Source organism: Zootoca vivipara, chromosome Z1 (assembly GCF_965207765.1).
Source record: "Zootoca vivipara chromosome Z1, rZooViv2.hap1.1, whole genome shotgun sequence".
Taxonomy (NCBI): domain Eukaryota; kingdom Metazoa; phylum Chordata; class Lepidosauria; order Squamata; family Lacertidae; genus Zootoca; species Zootoca vivipara.
In genome coordinates this window covers 38,696,809-38,715,964 of record NC_142583.1, presented here as the reverse complement: position 1 = coordinate 38,715,964, position 19,156 = coordinate 38,696,809, and the positions used below count along the sequence as shown (strand labels likewise).

The following is a 19,156-nucleotide window of genomic DNA, read 5'->3' as shown; positions in this document are numbered from 1 at the left end:
TTATTTCTGTAGTGCTGCCACATACACTCTCTTCCTTTCTAATCCTTTGCTCTTGTTCTTTCACCTCCCATCTTGCTGTGCGTGTTTATTTTCATTTTGTACTCTTGTTTTCCATACTGTACTAAAGTAAACAAGGCCATTCTCACACACACACCCCCCAAAACCAACCATATTATTAAATGTTTAGTTCATTTATTTTTATTTTTTTACAGTAGTGGTACAGTAGAACACTTTTGTGAAAATGTAACCAGATAATATCTGTTGAAAAGCAACCCATTTTTTCCCCTTTCCTTTTGGGACTGGATGGAAAAGGATGGTTTAGTAAAACCAAAGTTGTGTGCTGTCTTTAATCCAGTGTCTGAGAAGCCGCTATTTGGTGGAGGGAAGGAAGACTAGGGATGGTGATGGTGTCAAAATCATCACCTCCAACACTTTTTATCTTTCACACATACTCCCCCCCCATTCTCTCACACATACTCCCTCCAACTCCCCAATGTCCCACGCAGCAAAAGGGAGTATTCATTCATCATATTTTTCCACAGCTGCTAGGGAAAACAAACCTCCAGCAAATTGGAAGCTCTTACTCTTATCATATAATCCTAGAGCTGGAAGGTACACCAAGGGTCATCTAGTCCAGCCCCCTGGAATCTTTTGTGCAGCATGGAACTCGAACCCACAACCCTGAGCTTAAGAGTCTCATGCTCCCATCAACTGAGCTATGCCAGCTATCCAATGGGAAATGTTCCCTCTGTGCTTAGTTGCTGTGTGAGAAGGGACGGGGGACAGGATGGAAGGATGTGGGCCCAAACCAACCCATAAGACAAGACATTCCTCCACTTCTGCCTTGGGGGCTAAAGTGGGGAGCCCAATCCAAACTGGTGATAGTGAGTAGGGAGCTAGGAGCAGTGGCAATTTCAAATTAACTACCTCCTGGGAGTGGAAGACACTATATCTGAGGAGGTGGTAAAACGGGGTGTCGGCGCCAAAGAAACCCACAATGCCATTGAATATGGTGGGCTTTAGAGCACGATCCTATTCACATTTCCTTGTGAGCAGGTCAACACGCTGTCTTAAGCCTGTGCTGAATATTGGTTTTTCTTCAAAACTCTCTTGCCCCTCTGCCTTTTTTTTTTTTTTAATCTGATGTACACAATGCTTCTGATTCCAGGACCTGTTGCTTAGCAACGTTTATGAACAAGAGCAAGGCCTTTCTCCCCGCCCCCCCTCCACTTCCTCTAAGTTGGCCAGGCCACACAAGCAAGCGAAGTTACTGACAACAGCAGGGAGAAAGAATTGCTTAAAAGTTATGTAAAACTGCAGTTCAGCTTTGAAGGAGGCCTCCACATGGCCAAGTATATGTTCTTGGCTCCCGGGCTGACGCTGCCCTTCAGCCCTCTTTCTTCTGAAGCTTTAGAAGAGATCAAACGCCATGCGGGCCGAGCCTGGGAACAGCACATGCAAGAAGACGCCAGCTGCTCCACCACCTATTCCGGGGCTTATGGAAATAAAAAGCTGGATGGCTCTGCCTATTGCCACGTCACCCCCTCCTCTCCTACCAGGATCCACAAGCCTCATCCAACAGAGTAAGCATTTTCTTACTGGAAGGTCAAAGCTGGCCCATGAAGAAAGGGTGGGGGGGGGGAGAGAGAAGATGAAGGCAAGAATCGTCATCTTGACAGTGCCATCTTCTGCATGTCTACTCACAAGTAAATCCTGCTAAGTTCAATGGGACTTGTTCCCTTTTAAAGGGTTGGTACTCAGGCTGCAAAAAGTCTTGGACCGGCACTGGTAAAAGAGACCGTCCGTAAAACTTCAAGTCAAAGATTTCTTGCACAAAACAGCAGATAACTGGCTGTTATGAAACTGGCCTTTGACACCCTAACAGTTGGGCCTAAAGAAAGAAAGCAAAAATGCTCCCATCAGGCAGGTAGCTAAATCTAGAAGGGTGTGGAAAGGATGAGCAACTAACCTTGGGCTTTGATACCCCTCCCTTTGACATGTTTGGTTGGTTGGTTGTCCTGAATTTGTGCTCCTTGTTATACAGCTCTGGATACAATTAGTGCTGTCTGAAAGCAAACATGGAACTCTTAGATACATGTCCTGAAAAACAGCTGGTTGGTTTGCTGAGATACAAAGCACATTACCTCACAAAATGATTTAACGTCAATGAGATAAATATGGATTAACATTATACAGCTAACAAGGTCTCATTTGTCATTCGAGGCTTAAGAATATCAGGTGAAAGTTTGAGTCGGTGTTATATTGTTAGGTGTCAGTGAGTCAATTTTTGCTGATGTTCAAATGGATGCTTGAGGCAGCATTTTACGTGTCTTGGTAATTTGTTGAAAATGTTTGTGTTTGTCATATATCACTAGAATATAGTTTTTCTTCAACCTAGTGATTGTATTCGAGGCTCCGAGATTCAGTGGGATAGTACTGAGATCTGTGGCAGTTTTTTTTAAAAAAATAAAATCCTATTTTTGTTTTGTCCAGCTTTCATCTTGCACTGAAGAATTATGTGTAACTTAAAAGCTTTCATCCCAGATCCTGAACATTAGCAGGTTTGGTAAATAACAACGGGCCTGTCCCCATTTGAGCATTATTTGGCTGTTAATCCACCTTTTCCCCATTTGAATTAGACCCACAAACATTTGAATCTGTACCTGAGAAGCAACTTTAATCTCTCCTATTCATACCAGTAGTCATTTCCTTTTGTGGTTGTCCCCAGCTTCTAATTTGTTGATTCTCTTCTGTTGACTAAGTACCAAGAGAGCATGCATGTACATCCTGAGTGTGCTCATACTAGCTAGTGGTCCTTCATTCTACTATCCAAGACTGACCATCAAGCCTAACCAGTTTGATACTCTGCAGAAAGCACCAAACAAGGGTGGTAAAGCTCTTGTTGCCATCCAACAGCAAGAGCTTTTTCTGCAAATTTGAATTATGTGCATTCATGCACATTGCAAAAATCTGTAAGTATTTGAAAGGGTTGCCACTTGCTTCTTATGGCCCTGTGTCTATAGTAATTGTGTGCAAGTAGTAATGCGGGAAGAGATGGTTAATGGAATGGCACCCACTGTATAATGAGAAGGCCTTGAGAAAATTGTGTGCATCATTTATAGTTAATGATAGATGGTAGAAAAACTTGCAGTGCATCTTATGCTTATAATAACAAAGCTAGCAGTTGTGGAATATATTTAAACAAGCAAGCAGTGAAGCAGTCCTCAAATCTTGGAAGATCCTGGGTGGTCAGCTTAAAAGTCGTGCTTTGATACGATTTCTTGTTAGTAAGAATAGAGTTAATTCCGTGTGTGTGTGTGTGTTTAAATTTTTATGTACATGCTGTCAGTAAGGAGAAAATGATCTCATTGTTTATGCCAAATTTCATCTTATAATGAAAAACAGCTGCTCATATTTGCTATATGACAGATCAGAAAATAGGAGTTGTGCCCATCAGCGAAAACAGGGTTTAAACAGACACACAGATGAGCTTGGGGTCTCAGTTGTGGGAGCTTATAGCATCATAGTTCCTGTAAGCTAAACTTCTGTCCTATACAGACCATTAGCAGATCCTGAAATAGCACCAGGGAGAAAACAGGCCTGATTCGTATGTTATGAGTGTGGCATTGCAGCTGCCTGGATTCAATGTTGCTCTGGAAATGCTTGTACTGTATAAGAGAGTCGTGTAGGAGAGGCAGCTCCTATGAGGAACCTTCTCCATAACAGCCCTGCACCTGCCTGAGGGCTGGTCACTTGGTATTTGCCCTTTCTGTACGATTCCACTGTTTCAGTGTAGAGTCATTTGTTTTATTTAGATATCCTTCTCTTCGTTAGAAATTCTTAGAATGGTGATCTATGTTTTGAAAGCAGGGATGTAGAACCTCCAGTCAGATCACAGAAATAATAATAATAACAACAACAACAACAACAACAACAATAATAATAATAATAGTAATAATATTTATGCCCCACCCATCTGGCTGGGTTTCCCCAGCCACTCTGGGCGGCTTATAGCACATTAAAAAAATGTAGAACATTAGACATTAAAAATTCCTCGATACAGATGTCTTCTGCCTTCATATGTCTTCTAAAAGCCATACAGTATAGTTGTTTATTTCCTTGACATCTGATGGGAGGGTGTTCCACAGGGCGGGTGCCACTACCGAGAAGGCCCTCTGCCTGCTTCCCTGAAACCTCACATCTCGCAGTGAGGGAACCACCAGAAGTCCCTTGGTGCTGGACCTCAGTGTTTGGGCTGAATGATGGGGGTGGAGATGCTCCTTCAGGTATTCTGAGCCAAGGCCGTTTAGGGCTTTAAAGGCCAGCACCAACACTTTGAATTGTGCTCGGAAATGTACCGGGAGCCAATGTAGGTTTTTTAGGACCCAGTGTTAAATGGAGCATGCACCACTCGGCGAGACAGTCTAATAATAGAATTGTAGAGTACAAAGGGACCCCAAGCATAATCTAATCCAACCCGATTATAGAAACAAACCACTCTTGTTTTGGGGTGCATTATTTTGTTTCTCTGTGTTTATCATTTTTTTTAACCTTTATTATGGCTGCAGGGGCTTCAGAAGTGGCCCTGGCCTTTCTGGACCTCTGAGAGGGTCTGCCTCTATAAAACACTCCTGTTGTACATAGTTAAGTTTCCTTAATTTTGGAACACTATAGTTTCACAGACCTCTCCAGGGAGATGGCACAGCATTGTGGTCATACTGATCCTTCCAACCCCCCCCCCAAAAAAAACCCTTTTTATTGGAAGGGTGTGACCAGAGGGAGTGTGTGTGTGTGCAGAATTCACCGCTGCCTCTATAAGCTTGTAAGATAAATAGGAATGGATGTTACTGCTGCAATGGAGCAGCAGTGACGCCCTGCCCTTTGTAGCCTACTGCACTAGTTAAAAGTATCTCAAGCTGCGGTGAACTCCATATATACCTTGCCCTCCTTGCCCACCCTCTAGAAGCCCTCCATTAATATTACTCATAGCCAGACAAACAGATATTATACTACCATTCCACAGGTCAGGGGGAACTCCAAGCAGCAAATTATGTTCCTTGGCTGGGCATAATTTGTGGGAAAGGCGAGGGAGTGAAACTACTTCTGAATTGATGGTAATGCCTTTTCTGTTGCTGTAGCTCTTCACAGTGTTTCTTGCATTTTAAATATTGATCTGGCAAGCATCCAGACTGCACATTATCCAATCCATCATGTCTTCAGGGTTAGCGATTTTATGTATTTTCAAGCCCTTCAGATGTCAGTCTGGATTTTCCTTCTTCCAGCTTAGCCTCCAGTGTGATTCTTCTGTCATTCAAACAGAGCCGTTGCTCTGTTCTGGAGTGTTCTGTTCTCTTGCCTGTTCACAAGTTAAGAAATACTCTTTCAGAGAAAGTAGGATGTGAATGCTTCTGTTATCCTGTGGTGTCCTATATCTGTCCTTCAGCCTGTAAGTGGGTGAATCTGACAATTTTGGTTTCTTGTTCTTCCAATCTTAAACTCATTTCTCCACATTTTCTCATCAGTCTGCAAATTTTAAAAATCCCCATGACAATTTGTAGGCCTATCATTCAGTGCCAATACTTCCTAATACCACAATTTTGTATGCAATTTTGCTTCATATACACAGTTTTGCTTCATCAAATGTATTTTTGTATGCTATTTCCAGTAATAAATGCATTTGTGTGCACATTGTGTATGAGCATATGTGTACACATTGATTGCATGTAGAATGGCATTGCAACATCAACAGAAGTGTTTCAGAGTTTGTAGGGTTTCAGAAAGTGTGACTTGCTTAGGTTCTCCTTCCAATGTGAACTGTAAGGTAGCTATAACTGCCATATAACTAGGCACAGAGAGGCAACAGATCGTGGGTGTCATGAAAAAGCAGCTAAATGTAAAGGTATTTAATTTACTATTATTATATATTTACTTCCAGGGTGTGGTGAGTTGCATGGTGAGATTTTCTGCCTCAGGTACCAAAATAACCTAGCTGGTGTTTGGTACTATAGACACCTTGATTTGTTGGGGTCATTTCCAACTTTACCTCAGGCAGCAAAATACCTTGCTTTGGCCCTGCCAGTGAGCTTCTGGGCCTAATTTATAGTGCTAGTACTAGTAGTGTATAAAGGTAAAGGGTAAAGGGACCCCTGACCATTAGGTCCAGTTGTGACCGACTCTGGGGTTGCGGCGCTCATCTCTCATTATTGGCCGAGGGAGCTGGCGTACAGCTTCCAGGTCATGTGGCCAGCATGACAAAGCCGCTTCTGGCGAACCAGAGCAGCACACCATTTACCTTCCCGCCGGAGCGGTACCTATTTATCTACTTGCACTTTGATGTGCTTTCAAACTGCTAGGTTGGCAGGAGCTGGGACCGAGCAATGGGCACTCACCCCGTCGCGGGGATTCGAACCGCCAACCTTCTGATCAGCAAGCCCTAGGCTCTGTGGTTTAACCCACAGCGCCACCTGTGTCCCAGTACTAGTATATAAAGCGCTTAATAGCTTATTGGAACCCCAGTACATAAAAGTCTGCCTCTCCCCCCCAAACCAGCTATCTCAGAACCTACAATCAGCAGGTGAGGCTTTCTTGGCTGTATGTCCATTGGGTGCTGTCTGGTTGATGTGTGACAAAGCCTTTTTGGTGGCTGCTTGTGGATTCCCATCCCTGGTGAAATATGTCCGTCTCCCTCATCACTGACTTTCAGGAGGAATTTAAAAACATTCTGTTTTACCCATGCATTTAAGGTTTGAAGGGCACTGGTCAGGGCAACACTGAGATCTCTGCTTGAGAGAACATTTTTTAGAATGGTTTCGTTATTGACTCCCTGGGCTTCAGGGGGAAGGACACAATATAAATTAGATAAAATTAATAAAAAAACATCGTACTCAAATGCCTAACCCTTATGTAGAGTTCACTTCTTACTTTTCCTTCCAGTAATTTCTGCATGAGTTCATATCTCCTTTTTGTGTTTTTTTCCAGAGTGTTTTTGATAAACCGGCTTCATCATCTTTCTGGAAACTACGGAAATCCTAAGCATGGTGTGACAACCGACAAGGGTAAAAAGAAAGAGGCGTGACTCCTATGATTCTGTACATAGCTGCCAAGTTTTCCCTTTTCTCGCGAGGAAACCTATTCAGCATAAGGGAATTTCCCTTTAAAAAAGGGAGAACTTGGCAGCTATGATTCTGTAGCAAATGAGGGGGGTTTGTAATCGGGCTTTAAAACATCAATTCACGATGCAGCCGGGAAAACCAAGAAGAAACTTTCTGGGCAAGAGAAGTCTTTAGCTGGACACATAAGAGAAATATGAAGGGAGATATAGCAGTGTATAGATACTGGATAGCAGTGTATAGAGCTGGCAGCAGCTGTGGTGTGTGCTGTGCTGGCAGGCAACCTCTAGATGGTGCCATAGAGCAACGCTCATTCCAAAACCAGCCAGAATCTAATTCAGCTGAGTAACTTGAAAAGCTCTGTTCACAGAGCTATCTGTCCCCATCGCATTTATGTGCGGCACATAGGAGGTTTTCACTCTCGCATCACAACAGCCTTGTGAGGGACATTAGACTGAGGAAATGTTTCTTATCCAAGGCTGCCCATTGGAATTCATGCTTAAACAGAGATTGGAAGCTCTCGGATGCACACCCAACACTTTATTGACTGTGCCACATAGATGCATGCAAGGATGCATTTAGAGGTGACTCTCTCACTTGTTATTCACATGGGATTGTAAGTAGAAGAGAGTGACTAGGCCAGCCCTAGATAAACGGAGGTCTTTGGTGGCCTCCCATTCCTCTTCGGTGTCTTTTTATTAAGAAACACACACACATTTATTCAAAAGTTACAGTACAACATTTTCAATTAATATATCCCCTCCACAGACACCTGATGATGATGGCATTAAAATATCCTGTTCTTCTTCAATAAAAGAGAAAAAGGAAAAGCAGATTGTATCAAAGGTATCTTTTTCGGAGATGCCTTTGATTTTTCGCCAATGGTCTGTGAGGCATTCTGATAGAGCAATACTCCAGATGTTATTAACCCAAGCCTCTATTGGTATATTAGAGGTTCCCTTCCATTGTTGGGCAATAACTAGTCTGGCTGCTGTGAATAGGAAGGAAATTAATTCTTTAGAGTTAAGGGTGGAGTTTGGGGTCAGATCTAGTGGGACCCAGGTGGCGCTGTGGTTAAACCACTGAGCCTAGGGCTTGCTGATCAGAAGGTCGGCGGTTCGAATCCCTGTGACGGGGTGAGCTCCCGTTGCTTGGTCCCAGCTCCTGCCAACCTAGCAGTTCGAAAGCACGTCAAAATGCAAGTAGATAAATAGGAACCGCTACAGCGGGAAGGTAAACGGCGTTTCCATGTGCTGCTCTGGTTTGCCAGAAGCAGCTTTGTCATGCTGGCCACATGACCTGGAGGCTATACGCCGGCTCCCTCGGCCAATAATGCGAGATGAGCGCGCAACCCCAGAGTCGGTCACGACTGGACCTAATGGTCAGGGGTCCCTTTACCTTTACCTTTACCTAGTGATAATAAAGCAAGTGCCAAATTAGGAGGGATAGATTATTTGGCGATTTTGGAGGTTAGATGATAAACTTCTGAAGAAGTGTGCATGCACACGGAAGCTCATACCAATGACAAATTTAGTTGGTCTCTAAAGTGCTACTGGAAGGATTTTTAATATTTTGTTTCCCCCATTTGTTCAACTTCTTGTTACATGATGCGGAGTTTCCACACATTGATCTCTGTTGCATAAGACAATGAACATAATATGCAAAGATTTGATTGTAATCATTCTGACCAATGGTGTTTCTTGAATGCGCACTGACTGATGTTGTAAATTTTCCTGCATGTGAGAGGAAGAGAATTTTAACGCAGCAGTGGCTGCACAAGTCAACTGCCAGCTTCACAAGGGACAGCAAACTGCACTAACTTTTGCTACAGCTTGCTGAGGGGATATCAGAATAGACAGCCCAAGACAGGCACCCCCAGAGCCCACTGTCCTCTATCTTCAGTGCATCACCAATCTTGACATTCCAGGTGCTCACCTGACTTGCCTGCCCCTAATTTCTGCCACAAAGAGGACTTATGAAAAATCAGATGTGCATTTTTTCATGCTCACCTGATAGTAATGTATGTGACTGTCTATATCTTCTGTATCTTGGTCTATTTCTGTTTAGATTATAGCAATTATTCATACATGTACATATATATTAACATATGCAAATACCTATCCACTTCCTTCTTTTCCCTTGGTGCTGTATTTTCTTTTTTCTTTTCTTTTTCTTTTTTTGCAATGCATAAGTGTCCACCCTACACAAGGTAGACAAAAGCAGGTATCTAGAGAAGAGAATTGAGAATGTTCAATAACTGAGATTATTTTTCCATTCAGGTTAGGCTTGCATCTGATCTAACTCCATGCATGTTTCACTTATGAAGAATGAAAAGCAGTTGTGTTATGCCTTGCTGTTTGTAAAAAAAATTGGACTCAGGGAAATTCCTCGTGGAGGGAAAAATCTTTTTCCTGTTTGTCCCCTCTAGGCTGTCAACCAAGTTTCTTAAAGTCTGCAAGTAATAGGAAGAAATTTCAGCAGCATTCTCAAAAAGTGAGTAAAGCACTAGATATTTGTGTCTTTGTGTATGTGTCGTTTGAGGACCAACTACTCATTATGTGCAAATGGATGTGAACACGAGCACACATACACACAGCATGAAGCCACTTCTTGAGAAAAGCAGATATTAGGAGTTCCAGATATGGGTGGTTGGGTTTTTTTCTTTCAGCAATAGGCTGGAATTCCCTGGGGGTTGCAAGGAATGTGATGGGTGCTAGCAGTGCTTCCCCCCCCCCCCAGGGTACTCAAGGGTATGCAGTTACCTGCATCTCTTTTTGTTGTTGTTAAAAAGTGTGGCACTTACTGTAACAACTTCATGGTGAGTACCGGCACCTGTTTTTCTAGAAGAAAAAGCACTGGGTGTTAGACAGATTGAGTACCTCCTCCTGCCACAGCTTCTCCCCCCAAATAGACATTTCCGTGGAGCTCCCCCACCCCACCCCTGGGGTAGAAGAGGAAGCTGTTTCACTGCACACATTTACACCTATGTTGTGTAATTTCATCCTGAACCTTACAAGTGCATCCACTGCCCAATGAAGACTTGTCATGTTGGAAGGCATGACATGCAAGGCGAATATAGCAATTCTTTCTTCTCCCTTTGCCTCTGATTGTCTACACTTGAGCATTCTGAAGCAGGGAAGCTAGTGAAAATTGCATAGATGAGACGAGCAAAAATGCAGAATAATGAGTCTGCAGTCTTCCAGCCATGTATCACAGAATAATCCTATTGGCTCCAGCAGGATTCCCTTGAAATGTGGTTGGCTTTTTATTCTCGTGTGGCCACAAAATAAAGTGGTGTGAGATTTGGCATATTGAGTGATGAAGAGAGTGTGTGTACCAGTTTATGTGAGATTTTGACTTATTTCATGGCCAAGCCTTGGATCTTTGGGTGCCAGGTTTATAAGGGGATGTGCTCACAGATGCTACTCCTTCGGCTGTAGTTGTGAAAGTGACCTAGCAATGTATGGCTTAAGTGGTTGAGCACTGACTTGGCAATGTAAAGCAGCTGTTGCCAAAACGGGGCCTTCCCGCTTTTTGGACTACAACTCCCATCAGCCTCAGCTGACACATGCTGCTTGGGGCTGATGGGAGTTGTAGTCCAAAACCAGCTGGAGTTGGCAAAGGCTGGTGTAAATCTGCAGGCACCTGCAGGATGGTCCAAATTGCTTGTACACATGATGCATTTTTTGAAATGTAGAAAATGTTATTCTTCCCTTGCTTTTCTCTTAGTGGCAAACCAGCTTTTAACCCTCCTCCCACTAGCAGTAGTTAAACGTAGGTGTAGAAGTGTTTGAGTGGCTACTTCAGAGGTAGGGAACCTGTGGCACTCCAAATGTTGCCGGACTACAACTCCCAACATTCCTGCCCATTGGCCATGCTGGTTGCGGCTGATGGGAGTTGGAGTCCAATAATAGCTGGTGGGGTGAGGCTACAGTTTCCCCATCCGTGATTTACTGGATTGTGCTTGTGACATCATTAATAACAACACACAGTTCCTTCCCCTCCCACTTTGTTTGTTTGATAAAGGTCACTGTGCTACTTACCCATTTTAATCTATAAATGTTTTTTGCAACCCTTTCATTTTTTAGTAGTTATATTTCATTTTAACAACCCCTACAGTGATGCCCTGCCATTTCAAGGATTGCCTTCTTGTTTACTAATATATATACCGGTATTTATATTTAAAAATAAAAATCCTTTGGTCAAAAGGGCACACCTCATTTCCAGCACTTAGACTGCATACACCTCTCCTTTGCATGCACGTGCGCTCTCACAAGCACTTCACAGAAGCAAGCAGCCTTTCTCTCTTGCTGCAATGCTTCTGTTGCATCCTACAGGGAAGACTCTGCTGTTGCAGGATTGGGCCTAGCACTACTATAGAGCAAAGAAAAAGACCCATTTTCCTGATTTTTTTTAATTTTAAAAAAGGCTTGTATTTGCATGCACACACTATTAAGAAGCAGTGCCCAGAAATAAGAGGCTGGAAAATGTGCCTTAAGCTGGGCACAGGCCCGGCTCTAGGTAGACCCCCGGTGGCGCAGGGCACCATGGCGCTGGCCCGCCAGAAAGGCGCCGCGAGCTGCGCCCGCCCGCTGGCCGATCCGCCGGTCCGCCGCGCAGCTGCGCCTGTGGGAGCCGCTGGGAAACCGGGCGGGAGGGTGCCAGAGAGATCGCACTGTGCCTGCCCGCCCGCCGCTGCGCCCACCCGCCCGCCGCGCTGGGAAACGGGGCGGGAGGGCGCCGGAGAGATCCGGCGCACCACAGCGGCAGGGGCGTTTAAGACGGCCCTGGCTGGGCACATCACTGCAATGATGCATGAGCATATCTCCTTCCATGTTCTAGAGCAGGTGTGGGCAGCCTGCCCGCCTCTCAAATGTTGCTGCCTACAACTCCCATCATCCCTGGCTATTGGCAATCTTTGATGGGTGATGGGAGTTGCAGTTCAACAATAACCAACAGGCCAAAGGCTCCTCACCTCTGTTTGGTATGATTGCAAGCTCCCCAGGGCAGCGACCTGCCCTTTGGTGACCCTGCAAACCACCTTCCACATGGATGGCAATTGTATCACAAATACCCTGAAGGTATATGTGCATCCTGGCATAACATGCTGATATTAGGACCAAGTTCTAGTGAGCCATCTCTCAAATTAAGCTCTGACAACAGAGAGGGTGTTTCTGCCAGGAGAATAATTATTGTTTTCTCCATGTGAGAGGAGGAAGCAGAGCATGGAAACAATGGGATGTGTTTGTGTTCAGTACTCGTAATATTTCAACTTCAACTAATGGGATTGTGGTTCATTTTAGAAAGTGAGGTTTGCGGGGCTTCTGCTGAGGCAGAGCTCAGTTCCAGGATGCAGAACGTAGCCAAGGAGAGTGGCCTTCAGCATGCACAGAGTGTGCTTCCCGTAAGTGCATCCTGTCACTCCACCTCAAGCATCCACTGGGAGAGCTGATAGGTCAGAAGTGGTGACTTCCAGCCAAGCGCTGGTGCTTCTCGTTCTAGAAATTTAACACCTGGAATTTATCCAATGGCTCTGAATGTTGCTAGCTAACCAGTGTCCATGATACAATTCATGGCAAACAAAACAGTAACGGCAAAGAAGGGCGCCCAGCTGTATAGGTAGGCGTGTTCTTTATAATTGATGCAACTTTACAATCTCATCACCTTATGTTCAATTCCTTTGAAAAAACAGATGAATCATAATGCAGTCATCATTCCATCACCAGCAGTACCACTGTATCAAATTCAGCAGGCGATGAAATACCCCAGGGTAAAGGGTGAGCACTCCAGATTCCTTTAATTGGTGGAAGTTGTGTGTGTTTTTTCATTTTCCCATGGCAAAATTTCCAGCTTTTGCTTTTACTTTTAATTTCCCCCCTGTTAATTATAGAGAACCAAAGTGAAATAAAGATGGGGACATCATCAGCTGCAAGTCAGGATATTCTGACTGGGTGGCCTGTTACTGGGAGTTCTGATTCAATGGTAAGTAAAGGTCTTTGCAAGCTATGGGTTGTATCCAGTGGAGTCCCCAAGACAGTTGGATGTCGCCTTGCATGCCTCCTTCAGGCAACTCCTGCAGCCAAGCTGGTGCCAAATGTATTGCTCTGCTTTCCTTTGGACCACATCAGCGAGGCCAAGAGGGAGTTATACAGGCAAAGTCAGTTCAAATCTAGTTTTGTTCCCATCCTCCTCCCTGCTGAGTCCTACATGGGGCAACACCGAGACTAAGGAGGAGGCAGCTGACAGCCACTTACTGGTAGATAGATGGAGGCTGGCTAAGGTTCGCCATCCCTGCTTTGCTGGATCCTAATCACCATCAAAGCCAGTTGAAGCTTTACTTAAGTATACCAAGTGCAGCTTCTGAGTGTAGTTAAATAAATAAATAAAGTAAGTAAGTAAAATAATAAAAATATAATAATAATAAACTCTTCCAGAGAAACCCTACCGTGATGGCAGTAATGGAATTGAAGTGCTCTATGAATGCCATATATTATGTGTTTGCAGGCTCGGAAGCAGTGCACACTGCTATAGCCAGCCACCATTGACAAGGGCTGATAAGGGGATCATGCGCCTTCATGAGTTCCAGCCTTTGCACAATTAGCACCATTCTCCATTTAATACATCTCTCCAGTGTGTGAGAGGTTTTGGGAAAGGGGTTGGCAGGGGCTGGGATCAGGGGTCATGGTCTACTCTCTCTTCTTCCATGCAATCTTAATGGAATAGAACATATCCTAAAACCCTGTGGATAGCTCAGTGGGTGGAGCATGAGACTCTTAATCCCGGAGTCATGGGTTCGAGCCCCATGTTGGGTGAAAGATTCCTGCATTGCATGGACTTGGATTACATGACCCTTGTGGTCCCTTCCAACTCTACAGTTCTATGATTCTATGACTGAACAACAGGGCCTTAGTGGCAGGAGAAAAGACACCCAATTAAAAACTGAGCAAGTTTGAAGACTCCTGTTTGGAGTTCTGCTGAACATCCGTGGATATTCATTTACAAGCAAACCTGTACGCTGAAAGCATTTTCCATCTCTTTTGTTTCAGGGGTTGCAAATCATGGAAAAGGTGCCTCAACATCCTCCTGACCTCAACTGACTGTGCAGATATGGCCCTGCCTAAACTGGAGCCAGATGCATGTTTCTTTGAATCAGTTACCAACTCCTGGAGAAGCAAGGTCCAAACATGGAAGAAACCCCATAAAATGTTTTGCAGTATTCATGCAAAAAGAGCATATATGGTACCTGGGAGAGGGGGGGTGTTTAGTCCAGAGAAAATAAATCTTACAATAATAGTACCAGCAGATACTGGTAGTACCAGCAGATTTCAAGAGACAGTAAAGAATTTGCATTTTTTAAATTTGCTCCAGAGATTTGTGGGTGCTCTGATGCACACACTGATTTCTTCTGTGCATGGGTTTTGTTAATTTCATAGCAGGAGGGGAGCACAGTCACATCCACGAAGAAATGCTCATACCAATTACATGAAATGAATGGGAATAGCCCTTGCAGGTGGAGAAGCTTTACTGCATGTCTAGAAAATGCATTGATACTGGGGGACAGGGCTGGAATTGTGAATTCATTCTGGTTTAACCTTGTTGATAAAATACTTGTCCATACAAGAAGCTCTTTCAGTGTTTTTGAGGGTACAGTGGAACCTCGGTTTATGAACACCTCTGTTTATGAACACCTCGGTTTATGAACGCCGCGGACCCATCTGGAACGGATTAATCCACTTTCCATTACTTTCAATGGGAAAGTTCGCTTCAGTTTATGAACGCTTCAGTTTATGAACAGACTTCCGGAACCAATTGTGTTCATAAACCGAGGTACCACTGTATTTGCACATTACTATCTACTCTGCTTCCAATGTGCTTCCACTGCTAGTGTTTGATGTTAGCCACAATCCATCTGTGTCCTGTAGTTTCTTGAGAAATGCTCCCCTTTGATGCGTTTCCCCACCCCCAAAAAACCCGGCCTCCATCCTATGTGAAAATGCAAGCTGAAGTTAAGCGGATGTGTGTACAGTTCAGGCAGCCTTTTGTGCATGCACTGATGACAGCTTTCTGAAAAGGAGTTGGTAGGGAGTGTTGCTGTTGTGGGAAAACAGATCAGGCCATACACATCGAGTGAAAGCACCCTCACCCACTCTCTGGGGGATAAACAACAAACACATTTAAGAGGCCAAAGATTGTTCAATCAGCCAAAGGCAAGAGATCATATGTATTTTTTGGTTCCAGAACCAGATGTTCTAAACCAGGGATGGGGAACATGTGGCCCTGCAGGTGCTGCTGGATATGAATCAAATGATTCCTGCCCAGTGGCCATGTTGGCTGGGGCTGATGGGTAGCACAACATGCTCTCGAGAATCACAGGTTCCTCAACCCTGTTCAAAACCTTTAGCACGGCACTTTTTGTTATGTTCTTATTAATCATTGGTGTAAATTTATGATTAAGAAACAGAAGCTGGGCTGGAAAAAAAAACAGTTTGAGGAGGAAAAAAGGGTTTAGGAGGAACACCTTCAGACTGCCTTCCTCCAAGCTATTATTATTTAGAGCAGAAAAATAATCTTTGGTAGCTTTTCTTTTTAAGGAGAATGATGCAGTAGTAGCTACTACCTTTAAATATTAATAAAAGATGTTTCCAGGAATTATTTCTGAAACATAAAGGAAGCATATTTCACTGCTTTACTGTAATGTAAACCATGTTCAGCCCTATAGTTAATCCCCCTCCCAGTAGCCATTTGTGACAAGGAACTGCACATTTAGTGAACATGCAGAGATTTAATGGAGGACCCCATCACTCCTCCACACCCAGTATAGAAACCAAATGGGCTGTTGTTGGAGGAGGGAGTCAGCCCACAAGCTACCAATTTTTTTTTTGCAGGCTAGGAACTTTTGTGGCCTCAGTTATATGCCTATATGAATGTATTTTAACTTGTAATTCAAGCATTGACATAAATTCTACAGGGCTTTATAGATGATAAACCAGCAGTCTAAATTACACATAGAAAAGGTGTAAAAAGACAACACTGTCCCTGGAGCCTGTTGCATGATATATTCCTACCGTAGCAACACACTCACCGTGTCTCAATTTAAACTGAAGCACCAAGTAACCCTGGAAACATAAATAGGAATTTATCAGAACAGCTCTGCCAAAGTACTGTAGTATTATGCTAACTTTTTATTTCAGTTTCCCTAATTTTTCTAGCTAGACAGGCATTACCAACTTTCCCCACCAGCATTTAACAGCATCTGCTCTGTTTTCAACATTTGGACTTGAAGTGCTACTGCTTGTGGATCCAAAACAGCACCACCCATACCCAAAAGAGAAGCATCACCTGGTTTGGGCAAACTCCAAGGTTTTCAGAAGTACAATTAATCTTTAGGGGGGGAAGTTTGGCTTGAAAGTGTGGGTGGGACAGAAAAACTGCCCAATGAGGACTCGGCATGCTCTGGGCCACAGAATGTTGTCTTGACAGTTGGGAGGAGGGAAAATGGAAACCCGGGGATGGGAACAAAATAGCAGAGTCCTGCAAAGTAATCACTCCATACTGCAACGTTTTGTTTTAGGTCTCCCTTCTAAATTCCTTATTCTCTGCACACCCAATAATGAAACAATGGAAAAGAAAGGCACACATGATGCCACAGTATAGCCAACTTTGTTTTTTAATTAGAGTATATATACTTCCAAACTGGATACACTAGAAATTGGCAATGCAACGTAAGATGCAAAGAAATATACCAGTTACTGTCAAAATGACCCTGTACAGCCTTATAATGCAAAAAGCTTTATACAATACAAATTTCCATTAATGTACACAAACCTTGACTGTGATATTTGAATATGATACAGCAAGTTAGAAAGGTCGGAGAGGGGAAGCGAGAAAAGTGCTGAGAATGTAAGCAAATTACTAGATGGAAAACAAGAAACCAGCCTATCTTAAAGAATGCATAGTGAGAAAAGCAGGTACAAAGTGAGCATGTTGGTAGAAATGTGAAGTCTTTTAACAAGCAAAGGATATCTGTAGGGAGCATTCCTTTCTTTAGCTTCAAACAGCAAACCAATTATTGTATATGCAAGGGCTTTGATAAATACTGTATTTTTTTTCCTTAAAAAAATAAAAACACTTCCTGATGCATCTCTCTCTCTCTCTTATTTGGAAATCATGTATAACTAACTTTCCAGAAATAATTCAGTGTTTCAAAGTGCTAAATAAAGCTGCCCAATTACATTAAGCATCACTATGACAGACAAATACAAAAAGGAAATGGTTAAACCCAAGGCATTCAGTTGCTTAGAGCATTGTAATACTTTCATTCATTGAAGTTCCTATGTTATATTGCACCATTTGGATTACAGAAAATATTCCTTTAACATTCCTATTCTTGTGTTCCAGCTGACAAACTGCTTGGTCTCTCTCCCAATTACCCCGCCTTTTAAAAAAAGGCTCACTACTTGACAGTTTGGACAAATCTGACCAGAACTGTATTGGGTATATTTAGTTAGTTAACTGCAGCAACTGCTTATTCATTTACCCCATTCTTAATTACAAATTATTGACTAGCAAGTAAGTCCTGCTTCAGCATCACAACTTCTCTTAAAATTCCTAGCAGAGGAAATAATGGAGCCCATTCAATCCAGTGGCAGGACTGCAGTTAAATAAATGGTTACATCAGAAATGGGTAGTCTCCAAACCTACAAAAAATTGCTCAGAATGATGGGAAATCAAACCATTTGTGTGTGTGTGTGTGTGTGTGTGTGCGTGCGTGCGCCAACCTGATTTCTAAGATTTGCATGGTGCTGGTGTACCTTGTACCACCTATCAAGTGACAGCATAACAGCGACTACCAAAAGTCACCACATCATCTTAGGATGGAATGCCACAATTCATGACACTGTACTGACACTGACCTTATTTGAAAACATTTGTTTGGGATTCATCCTTTGTTTTTGTTTTTGACAAAGAGTAGTTTTAGCAGAGTTAAGTGCAATAAACAGGGCTCAACATGTGTCAGGAACAACTAATACAGTATAATGACTTACTTTACCATAGTAGCTGAATTAGGGGAGGCCACTTGCTGTTTAAACTCATGTGCAGACTCTCATTATTTTGATTGTAGTTACTTTACATTAGTATTATAGCTTGCTAATATTTAGGTTCCTTTCCTCTTTGTCATCCAATGTATACAGTTTCTGGTCTTTGAGCATGTAGAGAGATCTGGACTTATTGTCACGTACATGTTCAGTGGAGGAAACTGTGATAATGATACGTAATAAATGTCAGTGCATGGGCGAGAGAAAAGTTAAATCTTGGGAAAAGTTAACAATTGACTTCGATTTTGTATTAGGAATGCAACATTTGCTTCTTACTGCAATAAAGTGCAATATTTATGTCATTTTAATGACCACAAAGTAAGAGCTTTAAGAAAATATAAAGTTAGCTTCCTAGAAGAGTATACTTAAGTAGGCATTAACAAAATAATACAAAGGAATACAAATAACATGAAGGGTAATGTTTATAGGGACACAAAATCTGAAAATATAGCTGAACAGTTGGGGATATAGAACAGAATAATATGATTAAAAAGCACCATTCTTATGTTGATAAGACTCCGCCATTAACTTTTCAAATATACAATCTGATAATTCTTCAGTCGACAAAAGATTTTCTTTAAATCTTCTACACTTTTTTCTTACCTTTTTTTGCAAGTGAGAAACATACTAGTGCAAGACTCAAGCACTGTGCAAAACCTGCCTTTATTTAGTCTGAGCATTTATACCCAGAATATAGCAAACCCTTCCTTTTAAAAATCCCTATTCCTGGATTTAATCTCTGTAGAATGTACACTCTTGTCTTTGCAAACCAAGGTAATCACTGCATTAATACATACTGAGAATGTGTATGTTTGATCTATGATCAAGAGGGCTTCTTGGTATGAGATACTTTTTTTGTATTGACCTTGCATCAGTTTTGAATGGTGCACGTGTGTTTAAATCACATCTCTTCTCAGCGAACGAGACACAAACATGATGGGGAAATGATCA

General features: G+C 42.8%; 1 protein-coding gene across 1 annotated transcript; it reads left to right on the top strand.

Moving 5' to 3' along the window:
* Positions 1 to 1,215: 1,215 nt before the first annotated feature.
* CZ1H4orf51 (chromosome Z1 C4orf51 homolog) lies at positions 1,216 to 17,249 on the top strand. The gene is made up of 6 exons (XM_035111641.3): positions 1,216 to 1,583; positions 6,979 to 7,055; positions 9,538 to 9,602; positions 12,802 to 12,886; positions 13,000 to 13,091; positions 14,156 to 17,249. The coding sequence occupies exons 1-6, from the start codon at positions 1,345 to 1,347 to the stop codon at positions 14,204 to 14,206; spliced, it is 609 nt and encodes a 202-aa protein (XP_034967532.1). The 5' UTR covers positions 1,216 to 1,344; the 3' UTR covers positions 14,207 to 17,249.
* Positions 17,250 to 19,156: the final 1,907 nt, after the last annotated feature.